Source organism: Labrus mixtus, chromosome 9 (assembly GCF_963584025.1).
Source record: "Labrus mixtus chromosome 9, fLabMix1.1, whole genome shotgun sequence".
Classification (NCBI taxonomy): domain Eukaryota; kingdom Metazoa; phylum Chordata; class Actinopteri; order Labriformes; family Labridae; genus Labrus; species Labrus mixtus.
In genome coordinates, this window is record NC_083620.1 from 19,814,728 (window position 1) to 19,830,948 (window position 16,221).

At 38.6% G+C, this 16,221-nt stretch overlaps 2 protein-coding genes across 3 annotated transcripts; both read right to left on the reverse strand.

Annotated features, from left to right (window-relative positions):
• Window positions 1-3,413: 3,413 nt before the first annotated feature.
• On the reverse strand, window positions 3,414-15,903 carry LOC132980544 (extracellular calcium-sensing receptor-like). Of its 2 annotated transcripts, XM_061046748.1 has the most exons (10): window positions 15,775-15,903; window positions 13,474-13,604; window positions 6,816-7,110; window positions 6,586-6,672; window positions 6,067-6,336; window positions 5,490-5,696; window positions 5,106-5,375; window positions 4,742-4,882; window positions 4,444-4,567; window positions 3,414-4,349 (listed from the first exon to the last, which is right to left on the reverse strand). In XM_061046748.1, exons 1-10 carry the CDS (start codon window positions 15,775-15,777, stop codon window positions 3,430-3,432), a joined length of 2,448 nt encoding a protein of 815 aa, XP_060902731.1. In that variant the 5' UTR covers window positions 15,778-15,903; the 3' UTR covers window positions 3,414-3,429. The 2 variants fall into 2 exon arrangements, with proteins under 2 accessions (XP_060902731.1, XP_060902730.1); XM_061046747.1 differs by lacking the exon at window positions 15,775-15,903 and having other exon boundaries at window positions 13,474-13,768.
• On the reverse strand, window positions 9,433-10,736 carry LOC132980546 (extracellular calcium-sensing receptor-like). The gene is made up of 2 exons (XM_061046750.1): window positions 10,589-10,736; window positions 9,433-10,494 (listed from the first exon to the last, which is right to left on the reverse strand). Exons 1-2 carry the CDS (start codon window positions 10,665-10,667, stop codon window positions 9,575-9,577), a joined length of 999 nt encoding a protein of 332 aa, XP_060902733.1. The 5' UTR covers window positions 10,668-10,736; the 3' UTR covers window positions 9,433-9,574.
• Window positions 15,904-16,221: the final 318 nt, after the last annotated feature.

Below are 16,221 nucleotides of genomic sequence, written 5' to 3' on the forward strand. Positions count from 1 at the left end.
TGAACTCCCACCATGCTTGTTCCAGAGCTGCCATTGTTAACTTTGTCAGGATGTATTTGTATTAAAAACTCCTTCAGTCCTGGTATTTCCCCTCGACGGATGGCAATGCCGAGCGTGCCCTTCAGGTACGGCATGAGTTCAGGTGTCTGAAGCACAGTAGATGTTGTCCAGGCTTCACTTGCTATCCACTGTAGGCCTGTCACATTCTGCCTAAGCACCTGTGTGTAGCATTATTTAGAATTTAGAGACATTAGCACAGATATTAAAAGTCTATTGAAATGTAAAGGAGCAGTCACTTATCAAACATGTCATACCATATCTTACTTTTCATGGGTATTGGTTGTTTTTTTGCTCCCTGAAAGTGCACAAAGTTGTGAAATTCACAACTGGCTTCCATAGTTTTTTGTAACTTTCCTTTCTTGATACATTTACTCTAATTATTCAAGTTTGTAATAATTATTTCAACTGCATTGGATTAGTCCTCATAATTGCACAACAATTTTAATTAAATTGTTAATCATTTTATTTTTCTTACACGTAGTATTTTAAATAGTAAAGTATTTTTATTCTAACCTCTGCCATAAGATGTATCATGTGAAACTCGTTTGCAAAAACCATAACCACACGGGCTGTGGATGTCTTCATCACATCAACAATCCTGCTAAGTTTAGTTAGGTCACTGTCCTGGGGCAAAACTTCTAAGTAGGCGAGACATCCTCCACTGGATTGAGTCAGATCAGATTGGAAGGATCGAGCAACATGGAGTCCATAGTCATCATCACTGACTAGCAGGCCGACCCAAGTCCAGCTGAAGTGTTGCAGAATCTGTATCATTGCACGCACCTAATAAAACATATTGGTTTGAAAGGATCAGTGCACAGATCCTTAAACTCATTTTAATGACATACACAGAAAATGGAAATTGTGGTAGTGCACACAAATGATTAATTTACCTATCCCGCACGTTAAAATCAAATGTGAAAAATAATATACAGCAAAAACTGTCTTGGGTCATTGGTGATGTTTGTGTCATGTTTGTTTCTACAATCTTTTTGTGAATGAAACTGACAAATATTGCAATTCTCATTGTGGTAAAAAGGATTCACCTGGAAAGCATCACTTGGGATTGTTCTAAAGAAGGATGGGAACCGTTGCCGATGACTAAGGCAGGAGCAAGTGGAAAAATAACTCACCTATAAAGGAACATACAGTTTTTCCAGATAATCATATATTAAGAATATCTCACTTCAAAATAATGCATTGACATTAGACATTAAATAAACATACTTAAAACCCCCCCAAAAAAGACAGAAAAACTTACAATAGGCATTTTGTATAAACCCAGCACATTGGAAGTGGCAATGGAAAATGTAGAGGCAGAATCACCAACTATCCCCATGACTGGAGGGGTCCCTAAACAGTTCTCCTCAAACACATAGTGCTCTTCTCTGCCACTGGCAAGTGATAATCCACCACTGAATCCAATGATAAGTGTACCACAGTTGTCATACAGACTGTATCCTAGAGTCACATTAGGTAACAGAACAGAGCTCCTGTTGATCTCATCAATAGCAAAGGCCATGGTCATTGCATGCCTGAACCCTAGAGTTTTAAACCTAACACACACAGTATAAAGATTAAAAAACAGAAATAAATAAATAATAACCAGAGTATTCAAAGTAAATATTGCAAGAACTAGCTGGATATTTATCAAAAAGCACTATGATGATAACATATTACAATTTCAATGTTATACTTTAAACACGTTTTACAGCACTGTCCGTATATTGATACAATAATCAAACAACACAATTAATACAGATGCTTTCCGTCTGCTATGTTTGTGAAACCTACCGTTTGCAGATGGGCCATTGCGGCTCTGAGGTGTAAGTCCACTCAGGGAAAACAGAGGAATAGTGCACTTCAAACAGCCCACCAAGAACCACATCTCCAGGCTTGTGCATTTCATTAAGTTGAAACTTTTTCTGTAATTTACAAGATAAAGAAAAAGAGTTAGATACAGAGTGGAAGGAGAAGAGGGACAAATAAACCAAGATAAAAAAATATGTGTTAAGAAAAGCTCCCATATCTGCCCTCCTCCCTTTACAACTGGTTCCCTTCTTCATACAGAGTTACCTTTATATGCAGGGCATTTAATCCCAATGCACACTATCCTTTATTGTTCAATTCCTTATAACACCAGCCATCTGGGTGTTGGATATGGGGGCAGGACATTAAAACACACAACAAATTGTGTGCTGTTGCAAATGGGTGGAGTTGAGGATGGCCTAAAGCCACCTGGCAAACCACTAAAACATGCTCACCTGTCAGTCAACTCAGCCACAAATAATGAATTATGCTAATGTATGTTCAACTCTTAGCCTTAGTCACATAAAACCAATTTATTACAAAAAAATTCATCACACAGCAAAGTTTTTTAATACAAATAAAGAAGTGAGTTTTTGACCAAAAAACTGCTTTTTTAATCAGGCTGCAAACATGTTTTTATTCTCCCATTAAAAAATGGGCATTTCGAGATGGAGATGTAATGCAGATTCTTTGGTTTTTGGAGCCTGCCTCAAGTGGACACTCAGGGAACTGTAGCTTTTTCCTCTTCCATATTGGCTTCATTTTTCAACACCAAAGGTTGCCACTTGTTTTTTAGCTTGAGAAACTGCCTGGAAAGTAATAGATATAGATGGTAATAGATGATGTCAAAAAAAAAATTGGAAAAGCGCATTCTTTTTTTTAAACACCCAAAACAAATAGATTAACATCAAGTAAATCACTTTTTTCAAAACTAAGTTCAGGGAATGCTTCAATGTCCATTGTTGAACAGGGTCTAATTTCCTTATTTCAGATACAGGTTTTGCTTTTTTATAGCGATGGTGCAAAGCTAGCTTGTTGTAGCTGTCCTGTAGGACTAAAGTTGTAGTGAGAGTCAATTTGGACAAAGGTGGTCTTATATAATATTATCTTTACCCAGAATATTATATTATTGCATGTCTCCTGCTGGCTAGCTAGGCTAGCGATAATGCTAGTGTTAGCTTAGTAAGATAGTTGGAGCTTTAAATCCTGTCAACAAAAAAATGATACCAAAGCTTTCAGCATGAATGGTCCCTAAAATTGATGGTTCTTGTTGTCTTGAAATTAAAAAAGGCCTTGAAAGGCCTTAATTGTTGTATTAGCTTTGTATTTGTTATATGTTGTGAATATTTATGTTTAATGTGTGACTTATTTAAGGCTGGTGGTTACTGTTTCAACTGATTTGAGATAAACAGGTCATAGATCTGAATAAAACAAGAGTATGCTTTATTTCTGATTAGACAAAGTAGACAGTTGAAAGCAGCAAAACTGACTTCAGGGAGATTTCTACTGAACAAATGCAACATACAAACTGGTTCAGACCACATGAAAGTTTAAGAGATGTTACTTTGAGAAATTGGTGGTTTCTCTCCCCATGATCGCTTTTTTTGTGTTCCTCTCTGGTCTCAGCAGGATTATGTAACATTTGGGTCCAAACAGTGCCACCAACAGACCAAAACTGGAGGCCAGAATGGCAAATATTTCCACTGCATCTGCATATTTGCCTGGTGAGTTGACATAAGCAGGGACAAAGGCCACCCACACAGCACAGAAAATAAGCATACTGAAAGTGATGAGTTTGGCCTCATTGAAGTTGTCAGGAAGATTCCTTGCCAGAAATGCAAGCAGGAAGCTGAGGATTGCCAGAAAGCCAATGTAACCCAATAAGACAACAAAGCCAATGGTGGACCCAACAACACATTCATACACTATCTTGTCATTGTAGTATTTGGTGTTTTTATGTGGAGATGGTGAGGAGATGACAATCCAGACGGTGCAAATTACTGCCTGAATACAAGTAAGAACCAGGACTGTACCTCTCTGTTGCATGGTACCAAACCACTTGAGAACAGCTCCACCTCCTGGCTTGGAGGCTTTGAACACGGCAAGAACCACCATAGTTTTCACCAGAATACATGAGACACAAAGCACAAAGATTATGCCAAATGCTGCATGTCTCAACTTGCACGTCCATAATCTGGGGCGGCCGATAAACAGCAGTGAACACAGGAAACATAGTTTAAGTGACACTAGGAGGAGGAAACTCAGTTCTGCATTGTTGGCTCGTACCATGGGTGTGCTGCGATGATGGATGAAGATTACCAGGACGACAGAACAGAGAAATGTGCCCAGCAATGAGGCAGTTGTCAAGCAGATACCCAACGGCTCATGAAAAGAGAGAAACTCTGTCTTCTTAGGCACACAGATGTCATGTTTTGGGCTGGACCAGAAGTCCTCTGGACAACTGGTGCACTCTATGGAGTCTAAAAAAAGGGGAAGTTAGTGAGGTTAATTGTTTTGTAAGAAGAACAATTTTCTAAAAGACAATACAGAAAAATATTAAGCATGAAAACCCACCAGTTGTATTGCTGATTTTCCCCTCAGAACAAGGGACACAGTCGAAACAGCATTCAGGTTCCCCTTTCTTTCTGGCCATGCGGGTACCTGGAGGACAGCTCTCACTACATACTGACTGAGGTGGCTGTTATGAAAAAATACATTTGTGAATATATATTACTCAATTTGGCTAATACTTGCAGTCAATGTTATCTGGATAATCATAAATTACCCTTTTTGTAATAAAGTTCCAGAAGATTTTGTCTTCATCAATTTGAAGTACTTCACCTTTGAAATCAGACCTCTTAACATCACCCACATTTTGAACTTTAATTTTTCCATCAGGGAGCCACAGCCAGTTGATGACATCATAGATTGGTAGGACATCTCCATTCTCATCAAATGAAACTTGATCACCAAATGATGTGGTGAAGTTGACCTTTTGTAAATAATGAACAAGCTACAAATGAAAAAGGGAAACAAAGGGAGTATTAAGGACTTAAACTAAACAAAGGTTTATCCCACTATTCAGTGATGTACAACTTGTAATTTATTTTTATCTTTTCATTCTATCTCTATATTTCTATACAAAATAAATAAATAAAACAAAACACAAAACATAGTAACTAATTATTGAGCATCTATCAATGAAAACAAAGGTAGAGTTTAAAGTGATATCACACCTGCCATGGCTCCAAAGTTTGCAAATTGGCACAGCTGTGCCCACTGAAGGGCCCTCTCCCTGGCTCACACTTCATCACATCATCAAGGGCATATGCTAGAGAATACACAGCTTTGTAAATATTGTACTCAGGCCTGAGGTTTGACACATCCAAAAAATCACTCTCAACATTTTGTATGTCTTCTTCGCCATTGCAGAGTGTTTCCCCAGCTTTCAGCCAACCCGGTGAAGCAAATTTACACCGAAATGTGGATTCCCAAAACTGCCTCACCTGAAATGAAGTATATCATAAAATTAATTTGTATTAACAGAGATAATAAAAATAATTGTTTAAGTTTATCAATAACTTTTTATTTTAAAACAATTTGTCAAAGTGAACTCCCACCATGCTTGTTCCAGAGCTGTCATTGTTAACTTTGTCAGGATGTATTTGTATTAAAAACTCCTTCAGTCCTGGTATTTCCCCTCGACGGATGGCAATGCCGAGCGTGCCCTTCAGGTACGGGATGAGTTCAGGTTTCTGAAGCACAGTAGATGTTGTCCAGGCTTCACTTGCTATCCACTGTAGGCCTGTCACATTCTGCCTAAGCACCTGTGTGTAGCATTATTTAGAGTTTAGAGACATTAGCACAGATATTAAAAGAGACTATTGAAATGTAAAGGAGCAGTCACTTATCAAACATGTCATACCATATCTTACTTTTCATGCGTATTGTTTTTTTTTTTGCTTTCTAAAAGTGCACAAAGTTGTGAAATTCACAACTGGCTTCCATAGTTTTTTGTAACTTTCCTATATAACCTGATTACATTTATTCTAATTTTTTATAATTCTTTCAACTGCATGAGATGAGTCCTCTCATAATTGCACAAAAATGTTAAACTAAATTGTTAATCCTTTTATTTTTCGAACACTTTTTTTTAATACACATTTTAAATAGTATATAAAGTATTTTTATTCTAACCTCTGCCATAAGATGTATCATGTGAAATTCGTGTGCAAAAACCATAACCACACGGGCTGTGGATGTCTTCATCACATCAACAATCCTATTAAGTTTAGTTGGGTCATTGTCCCAGGGCAAAACTTCTAAGTAGGCCAGACAGCCTCCACTGGATTGAGTCAGATCAGATTGGAAGGATCGCGCAACATGGAGTCCATAATCATCATCACTGACTAGCAGGCCGACCCAAGTCCAGCTGAAGTGTTGCAGAATCTGTATCATTGCACGCACCTAATACAACATATTGTATTAGACCAGTAAACTCATTTAAATGACATACACAATAAACAGAAATTGTGGTGATACACATAAATTATTAATTTAATATAACTGAATACGAATCCTTCACACTAAAATCATACATGTGAAAAAAGATTGAGTAAAAATTGTCTCCTGTTATTTGTCATGTCTGTTTCTACAAGCTTGCTGTGAATGAAACTGACAAATATTACAATTCTCATTGCGGTAAAAAGGATTCACCTGGAAAGCATCACTTGGGATTGTTCTAAAGAAGGATGGGAACCGTTGTCGATGACTAAGGCAGGAACAAGTGGAAAAATAACTCACCTATAAAGGAACATACAGTGTTTGACACCCATTTAAGATAATCATATATTAAGAATATCTCACTTCAAAATACTGCATTGACTTTAGACATTAAATAAACATCCTTAAACCCCCCCCCCAAAAAAAAAGACAGAAAAACTTACAATAGGCATTTTGTATAATCCCAGCACATTGGAAGTGGCAATGGTAAATGTAGAGGCAGAATCACCAACTATCCCCATGACTGGAGGGGTCCCTAAACAGTTCTCCTCAAACACATAGTGCTTTTCTCTGCCACTGGCAAGTGATAGTCCACCACTGAATCCAATGATAAGTGTACCACAGTTGTCATACAGACTGTATCCTAGAGTCACATTAGGTAACAGAACAGAGCTCCTGTTGATCTCATCAATAGCAAAGGCCATGGTCATTGCATGCCTGAACCCTATAGTGTCAAACCTAACACACACAGTATAAAGATTAAAAACAAACAAAAAATAATAATAACCAGAGTATTTAAAGTAAATATTGCAAGAACTAGCTGGATATTTATCACAAAGCACTATGATGATAACATATTACAATTTCATGTCATACTTTTAACAGATTTTACAGCACTGTCCTTATATTGATACAATAATCAAACAACACAATTAACACAGATGCTTTCCGTCTGCTATGTTTGTGAAACCTACCCTTTGCAGATGGGCCATTGCGGCTCTGAGGTGTAAGTCCACTCAGGGAAAACAGAGGAATAGTGCACTTTAAACAGCCCACCAAGAACCACATCTCCAGGCTTGTGAATTTCATTAAGTTGAAACTTTTTCTGTAATTTACAAGATAAAGAAAAAGCGTTAGATACAGAGTGGAAGGAGAAGAGGGACAAATAAACCAAGATAAAAAAATATGTGTTAAGAAAAGCTCCCATATCTGCCCTCCTCCCTTTACAACTGGTTCCCTTCTTCATACAGAGTTATCTTTATATGCAGGGAATTTAATCCCAGTGCACACTATCCTTTATTGTTCAATTCCTTATAACACCAGCCATCTGGGTGTTGGATATGGGGGCAGGACATTAAAACACATAACAAATTGTGTGCTGTGGAAAACAGGTAGACTTGAGGAGGGCCTAAAACCACCTGGCAAACAACTAAAACACACCCCCCATCTCAGTCAACTCAGCCACAAATAATGAATTATGCTAATGTTTAACTCTTAGCCTTGATAAAACAAAACAGATGAGTTACAAAAAAAATTCTTCATTGCACTTTTTTTTTTTAATACAAATTAATAATAATAATAATAATTTAGACTTTTATATATAGCGCTTTTATAAATACGATGTTTCTGAGATGGAAAAAGGCTGTTTTGGTGATGTGTTGATGTGTTGGCCTAAGGACAGGGTTTGATCAAAGATGACACCGACGTTACAGATGTGGGGGGAAGGGAGCACTGTGGATCCATCGATGGAAAGGGATAAGTTGTTGGTGGATTTGGTGATGCATTTGATGCAGATGATGATGACTTCTGATTTGGTCGCAGTTGAGTTTGAGAAAGTTCGTTTGAAGCCAGGATTTTATTTCTATGATGCAGTCAGTGAGGATTGAGTGAGTGACAGGAGTTATGGATTTGGCAAAGCGGTCAAACTGAAGTCCATGGCGGTGGATTATGTGACCCAGGGGGAGCATGTACATGATGAAGAGGAGGGGTCCAAGAACTGAACCTTGGGGAACATCTTGGGAGAGAGGAGCAGTGGGAGATTTGCATTGGTTTATGCTGATGAACTGATATCTGTCAGAGAGGTATGATTTGAGCCAGGAGAGAGCAGTGCCGGTGATGTTGAAAGTGGTTTCAAAGCGGGAGAGAATGATGGAATGGTTGATGGTGTCGAATGCTGCGCTTAGGTCAAGAAGGATGAGGATGTTGAGGTTTGAGGATGATTCATAAAGGTTATAGGCAGAGAGCTGGACTTTGAGTTGAGAAGCGACAGCATGTTCCAGTAGTTTTGAAAGAAATGGGAGGTTGAAGATCGGTCTGTAGTTGTTTGGGATGTCGGGATCAAGTCCAGGTTTTTTCAAAATGGCTGTGACAGCAAGTTTTAGGGATAGTGGGACGGTGCCAGTGGAAATGGAGGAGTTTACTGTCGAGATAATGAGTAGGGATAGGCTGGGAAGGCGGGCCTTGACAAGGGGATAGGGTCCAGAAGGCAGGTGGAAGTTTTCAATCCCATCATGAGGTCTGAGAGCTCTGTAGGGGGAGACAGGGGACAACTGAGACAGGGCCTTACAGGTTAAGGGGGGGCAGCTGAAAGGAGGGGCCAGGTTGTTGTAGATGGTCTATATTTCTGTTTGGAAGAATGACAGAAAGGAGGTGTATTTGTTGCTGTGAAGGAATAGGAACAGTCCAGATGGTTGAGAAGTTTGTTTATTGTGGAGAATAATGCTTTGGGCTTCTGGAGCCAGACTGGTATGAGTTGAGAGTAGTAGATGGATCAGGTGTGGATGAGGGCATCTTTGTGTTGTTGGAGGTGGTCTTTGTAGGCTTGGGGGTGTACGGTGGGTGCTGTTTTGTTGTGTAGTCTATCCAATTAAAGTGAACCAGGAATCAGAGTGGGCGAGTAACATTATTACTGTAACTAATTCTTTTGAAGTTCATTTTCAGGCTGTCTGGAAATTTTCAGGAAATTTTCAAGAGTGCATGAGTGAAAAATGTAAAAATGTGAGCTTTCCGCAAGGAACTCATGTGATGATCTTTCTTTCATGCATATATTTACAAGTCATAGATCTGAATAACACACAAATATGCTTTATTTCTGATTAGACAAAGTACACAGTTGTAAGCAGCAAAACTGACTTCAGGGAGATTTCTACTGAACAAATGCAACATACACACTGGTTCAGACCACATGAAAGTTTAAGAGATGCTACTTTGAGAAATTGGTGGTTTCTCTCCCCATGATCGCTTTTTTTGTGTTCCTCTCTGGTCTCAGCAGGATTATGTAACATTTTGGTCCAAACAGTGCCACTAACAGGCCAAAACTGGAGGCCAGGATGGCAAATATTTCCACTGCATCTGCATATTTGCCTGGTGAGTTGACATAAGCAGGGACAAAGGCCACCCACACAGCACAGAAAATAAGCATACTGAAAGTGATGAGTTTGGCCTCATTGAAGTTGTCAGGAAGATTCCTTGCCAGAAATGCAAGCAGGAAGCTGAGGATTGCCAGAAAGCCAATGTAACCCAATAAGACAACAAAGCCAATGGTGGACCCAACAACACATTCATACACTATCTTGTCATTGTAGTATTTGGTGTTTTTATGTGGAGATGGTGAGGAGATGACAATCCAGACGGTGCAAATTACTGCCTGAATACAAGTAAGAACCAGGACTGTCCCTCTCTGTTGCATGGTACCAAACCACTTGAGAACAGCTCCACCTCCTGGCTTGGAGGCTTTGAACACGGCAAGAACCACCATAGTTTTCACCAGAATACATGAGACACAAAGCACAAAGATTATGCCAAATGCTGCATGTCTCAACTTGCACGTCCATAATCTGGGGCGGCCGATAAACAGAAGTGAACACAGGAAACATAGTTTAAGTGACACTAGGAGGAGGAAACTCAGTTCTGCATTGTTGGCTCGTACCATGGGTGTGCTGCGATGATGGATGAAGATTACCAGGACGACAGAACAGAGAAATGTGCCCAGCAATGAGGCAGTTGTCAAGCAGATACCCAACGGCTCATGAAAAGAGAGAAACTCTGTCTTCTTAGGCACACAGATGTCATGTTTTGGGCTGGACCAGAAGTCCTCTGGACAACTGGTGCACTCTATGGAGTCTAAAAAAAGGGGAAGTTAGTGAGGTTAATTGTTTTGTAAGAAGAACAATTTTCTAAAAGAAAATAAACAAAAATATTAAGCATGAAAACCCACCAGTTGTATTGCTGATTTTCCCCTCAGAACAAGGGACACAGTCGAAACAGCATTCAGGTTCCCCTTTCTTTCTGGCCATGCGGGTACCTGGAGGACAGCTCTCACTACATACTGACTGAGGTGGCTGTTATGAAAAAATACATTTGTGAATATATATTACTCCATTTGGCTAATATTTGCAGTCAATGTTATCTGGATAATCATAAATTACCCTTTTTGTAATAAAGTTCCAGAAGATTTTGTCTTCATCAATTTGAAGTACTTCACCTTTGAAATCAGACCTCTTAACATCACCCACATTTTGAACTTTAATTTTTCCATCAGGGAGCCACAGCCAATTGATGACATCATAGATTGGTAGGACATCTCCATTCTCATCAAATGAAACTTGATCACCAAATGATGTGGTGAAGTTGACCTTTTGTAAATAATGAACAAGCTACAAATGAAAAAGGGAAACAAAGGGAGTATTAAGGACTGAAACTAAACATAGGTTTATCCCACTATTCAGTGATGTACAACTTGTAATTTATTTTTATCTTTTCATTCTATCTCTATATTTCTATACAAAATAAATAAATAAAACAAAACACAAAACATAGTAACTAATTATTGAGCATCTATCAATGAAAACAAAGGTAGAGTTTAAAGTGATATCACACCTGCCATGGCTCCAAAGTTTGCAAATTGGCACAGCTGTGCCCACTGAAAGGCCCTCTCCCTGGCTCACACTTCATCACATCATCAAGGGCATACGCTAGAGAATACACAGCTTTGTAAATATTGTACTCAGGCCTAAGGTTTGAAATATCCAAGAAATCACTCTCAACATTTTGTATGTCTTCTTCGCCATTGCAGAGTGTTTCCCCAGCTTTCAGCCAACCCGGTGAAGCAAATTTACACCGAAATGTGGATTCCCAAAACTGCCTCACCTGAAATGCATTATATCTTAAAATTAATTTGTATTAACAGATATAACGAAAATAAAAGTCAATCAATAACTTTTTATTTTAAAACAATTTGTCAAAGTGAACTCCCACCATGCTTGTTCCAGAGCTGTCATTGTTAACTTTGTCAGGATGTATTTGTATTAAAAACTCCTTCAGTCCTGGTATTTCCCCTCGACGGATGGCAATGCCGAGCGTGCCCTTCAGGTACGGGATGAGTTCAGGTTTCTGAAGCACAGTAGATGTTGTCCAGGCTTCACTTGCTATCCACTGTAGGCCTGTCACATTCTGCCTAAGCACCTGTGTGTAGCATTATTTAGAGTTCAGAGACATTAGCACAGATATTAAAAGAGACTATTGAAATGTAAAGGAGCAGTCACTTATCAAACATGTCATACCATATCTTACTTTTCATGCGTATTGTTTTTTTTTTTGCTTTCTAAAAGTGCACAAAGTTGTGAAATTCACAACTGGCTTCCATAGTTTTTTGTAACTTTCCTATATAACCTGATTACATTTATTCTAATTTTTTATAATTCTTTCAACTGCATGAGATGAGTCCTCTCATAATTGCACAAAAATGTTAAACTAAATTGTTAATCCTTTTATTTTTCGAACACTTTTTTTTAATACATATTTTAAATAGTATATAAAGTATTTTTATTCTAACCTCTGCCATAAGATGTATCATGCGAAATTCGTGTGCAAAAACCATAACCACACGGGCTGTGGATGTCTTCATCACATCAACAATCCTATTAAGTTTAGTTGGGTCATTGTCCCAGGGCAAAACTTCTAAGTAGGCCAGACATCCTCCACTGGATTGAGTCAGATCAGATTGGAAGGATCGCGCAACATGGAGTCCATAATCATCATCACTGACTAGCAGGCCGACCCAAGTCCAGCTGAAGTGTTGCAGAATCTGTATCATTGCACGCACCTAATACAACATATTGTATTAGACCAGTAAACTCATTTAAATGACATACACAATAAACAGAAATTGTGGTGATACACATAAATTATTAATTTAATATAACTGAATACGTATCCTTCACACTAAAATCATACATGTGAAAAAAAGATTGAGTAAAATTTGTCTCATGTTATTTGTCATGTCTGTTTCTACAAGCTTGCTGTGAATGAAACTGACAAATATTGCAATTCTCATTGCGGTAAAAAGGATTCACCTGGAAAGCATCACTTGGGATTGTTCTAAAGAAGGATGGGAACCGTTGCCGATGACTAAGGCAGGAGCAAGTGGAAAAATAACTCACCTATAAAGGAACATACAGTTTTTCCAGATAATCATATATTAAGAATATCTCACTTCAAAATAATGCATTGACATTAGACATTAAATAAACATACTTAAAACCCCCCCAAAAAAGACAGAAAAACTTACAATAGGCATTTTGTATAAACCCAGCACATTGGAAGTGGCAATGGAAAATGTAGAGGCAGAATCACCAACTATCCCCATGACTGGAGGGGTCCCTAAACAGTTCTCCTCAAACACATAATGCTCTTCTCTGCCACTGGCAAGTGATAATCCACCACTGAATCCAATGATAAGTGCACCACAGTTGTCATACAGACTGTATCCTAGAGTCACATTAGGTAACAGAACAGAGCTCCTGTTGATCTCATCAATAACAAAGGCCATGGTCATTGCATGCCTGAACCCTAGAGTGTTAAACCTAACACACACAGTATAAAGATTAAAAAACAGAAATAAATAAATAATAACCAGAGTATTCAAAGTAAATATTGCAAGAACTAGCTGGATATTTATCAAAAAGCACTATGATGATAACATATTACAATTTCAATGTTATACTTTAAACACGTTTTACAGCACTGTCCGTATATTGATACAATAATCAAACAACACAATTAATACAGATGCTTTCCGTCTGCTATGTTTGTGAAACCTACCGTTTGCAGATGGGCCATTGTGGCTCTGAGGTGTAAGTCCACTCAGGGAAAACAGAGGAATAGTGCACCTCAAACAGCCCACCAAGAACCACATCTCCAGGCTTGTGCATTTCATTAAGTTGAAACTTTTTCTGTAATTTACAAGATAAAGAAAAAGAGTTAGATGCAGAGTGGAAGGAGAAGAGGGACAAATAAACCAAGATAAAAAAATATGTGTTAAGAAAATCTCCCATATCTGCCCTCCTCCCTTTACAACTGGTTCCCTTCTTCATACAGAGTTATCTTTATATGCAGGGCATTTAATTCCAATGCACACTATCCTTTATTGTTCAATTCCTTATAACACCAGCCATCTGGGTGTTGGATATGGGGGCAGGACATTAAAACACACAACAAATTGTGTGCTGTTGCAAATGGGTGGAGTTGAGGATGGCCTAAAGCCACCTGGCAAACCACTAAAACATGCTCACCTGTCAGTCAACTCAGCCACAAATAATGAATTATGCTAATGTATGTTCAACTCTTAGCCTTAGTCACATAAAACCAATTTATTACAAAAAAATTCATCACACAGCAAAGTTTTTTAATACAAATAAAGAAGTGAGTTTTTGACCAAAAAACTGCTTTTTTAATCAGGCTGCAAACATGTTTTTATTCTCCCATTAAAAAATGGGCATTTCAAGATGGAGATGTAATGCAGATTCTTTGGTTTTTGGAGCCTACCTCAAGTGGACACTCAGGGAACTGTAGCTTTTTCCTCTTCCATATTGGCTTCATTTTTCAACACCAAAGGTTGCCACTTGTTTTTTAGCTTGAGAAACTGCCTGGAAAGTAATAGATATAGATGGTAATAGATGATGTCAAAAAAAAAATTGGAAAAGCGCATTCTTTTTTTTAAACACCCAAAACAAATAGATTAACATCAAGTAAATCACTTTTTTCAAAACTAAGTTCAGGGAATGCTTCAATGTCCATTGTTGAACAGGGTCTAATTTCCTTATTTCAGATACAGGTTTTGCTTTTTTATAGCGATGGTGCAAAGCTAGCTTGTTGTAGCTGTCCTGTAGGACTAAAGTTGTAGTGAGAGTCAATTTGGACAAAGGTGGTCTTATATAATATTATCTTTACCCAGAATATTATATTATTGCATGTCTCCTGCTGGCTAGCTAGGCTAGCGATAATGCTAGTGTTAGCTTAGTAAGATAGTTGGAGCTTTAAATCCTGTCAACAAAAAAATGATACCAAAGCTTTCAGCATGAATGGTCCCTAAAATTGATGGTTCTTGTTGTCTTGAAATTAAAAAAGGCCTTGAAAGGCCTTAATTGTTGTATTAGCTTTGTATTTGTTATATGTTGTGAATATTTATGTTTAATGTGTGACTTATTTAAGGCTGGTGGTTACTGTTTCAACTGATTTGAGATAAACAGGTCATAGATCTGAATAAAACAAGAGTATGCTTTATTTCTGATTAGACAAAGTAGACAGTTGAAAGCAGCAAAACTGACTTCAGGGAGATTTCTACTGAACAAATGCAACATACAAACTGGTTCAGACCACATGAAAGTTTAACAGTTGCTACTTTGACAAATTGGTGTTTGCTCTCCCCATGATCGTTTTTTTTGTGTTCCTCTCTGGTCTCAGCAGGATTATGTAACATTTGGGTCCAAACAGTGCCACCAACAGACCAAAACTGGAGGCCAGAATGGCAAATATTTCCACTGCATCTGCATATTTGCCTGGTGAGTTGACATAAGCAGGGACAAAGGCCACCCACACAGCACAGAAAATAAGCATACTGAAAGTTATTAGTTTTGCCTCATTGAAGTTGTCAGGAAGATTCCTTGCCAGAAATGCAAGCAGGAAGCTGATGATTGCCAGAAAGCCAATGTAACCCAATAAGACAACAAAGCCAATGGTGGACCCAACAACACATTCATACACTATCTTGTCATTGTAGTATTTGGTGTTTTTATGTGGAGATGGTGAGGAGATGACAATCCAGACGGTGCAAATTACTGCCTGAATACAAGTAAGAACCAGGACTGTACCTCTCTGTTGCATGGCACTAAACCACTTGAGAACAGCACCACCTCCTGGCTTGGAGGCTTTGAACACAGCAAGAACCACCATAGTTTTCACCAGAATACATGAGACACAAAGCACAAAGATTATGCCAAATGCTGCATGTCTCAACTTGCACGTCCATAATCTGGGGCGGCCGATAAACAGAAGTGAACACAGGAAACATAGTTTAAGTGAAACTAGGAGGAGGAAACTCAGTTCTGCATTGTTGGCTCGTACCATGGGTGTGCTGCGATGATGGATGAAGATTACCAGGACGACAGAACAGAGAAATGTGCCCAGCAATGAGGCAGTTGTCAAGCAGATACCCAACGGCTCATGAAAAGAGAGAAACTCTGTCTTCTTAGGCACACATCGGTCATGTTTTGGGCTGGACCAGAAGTCCTCTGGACAACTGGTGCACTCTATGGAGTCTAAAAAAAGGGGAAGTTAGTGAGGTTAATTGTTTTGTAAGAAGAACAATTTTCTAAAAGACAATACAGAAATATATTAAGCATGAAAACCCACCAGTTGTATTGCTGATTTTCCCCTCAGAACAAGGGACACAGTCGAAACAGCATTCAGGTTCCCCTTTCTTTCTGGCCATGCGGGTACCTGGAGGACAGCTCTCACTACATACTGACTGAGGTGGCTGTTATGAAAAAATACATTTGTGAATGTATATTA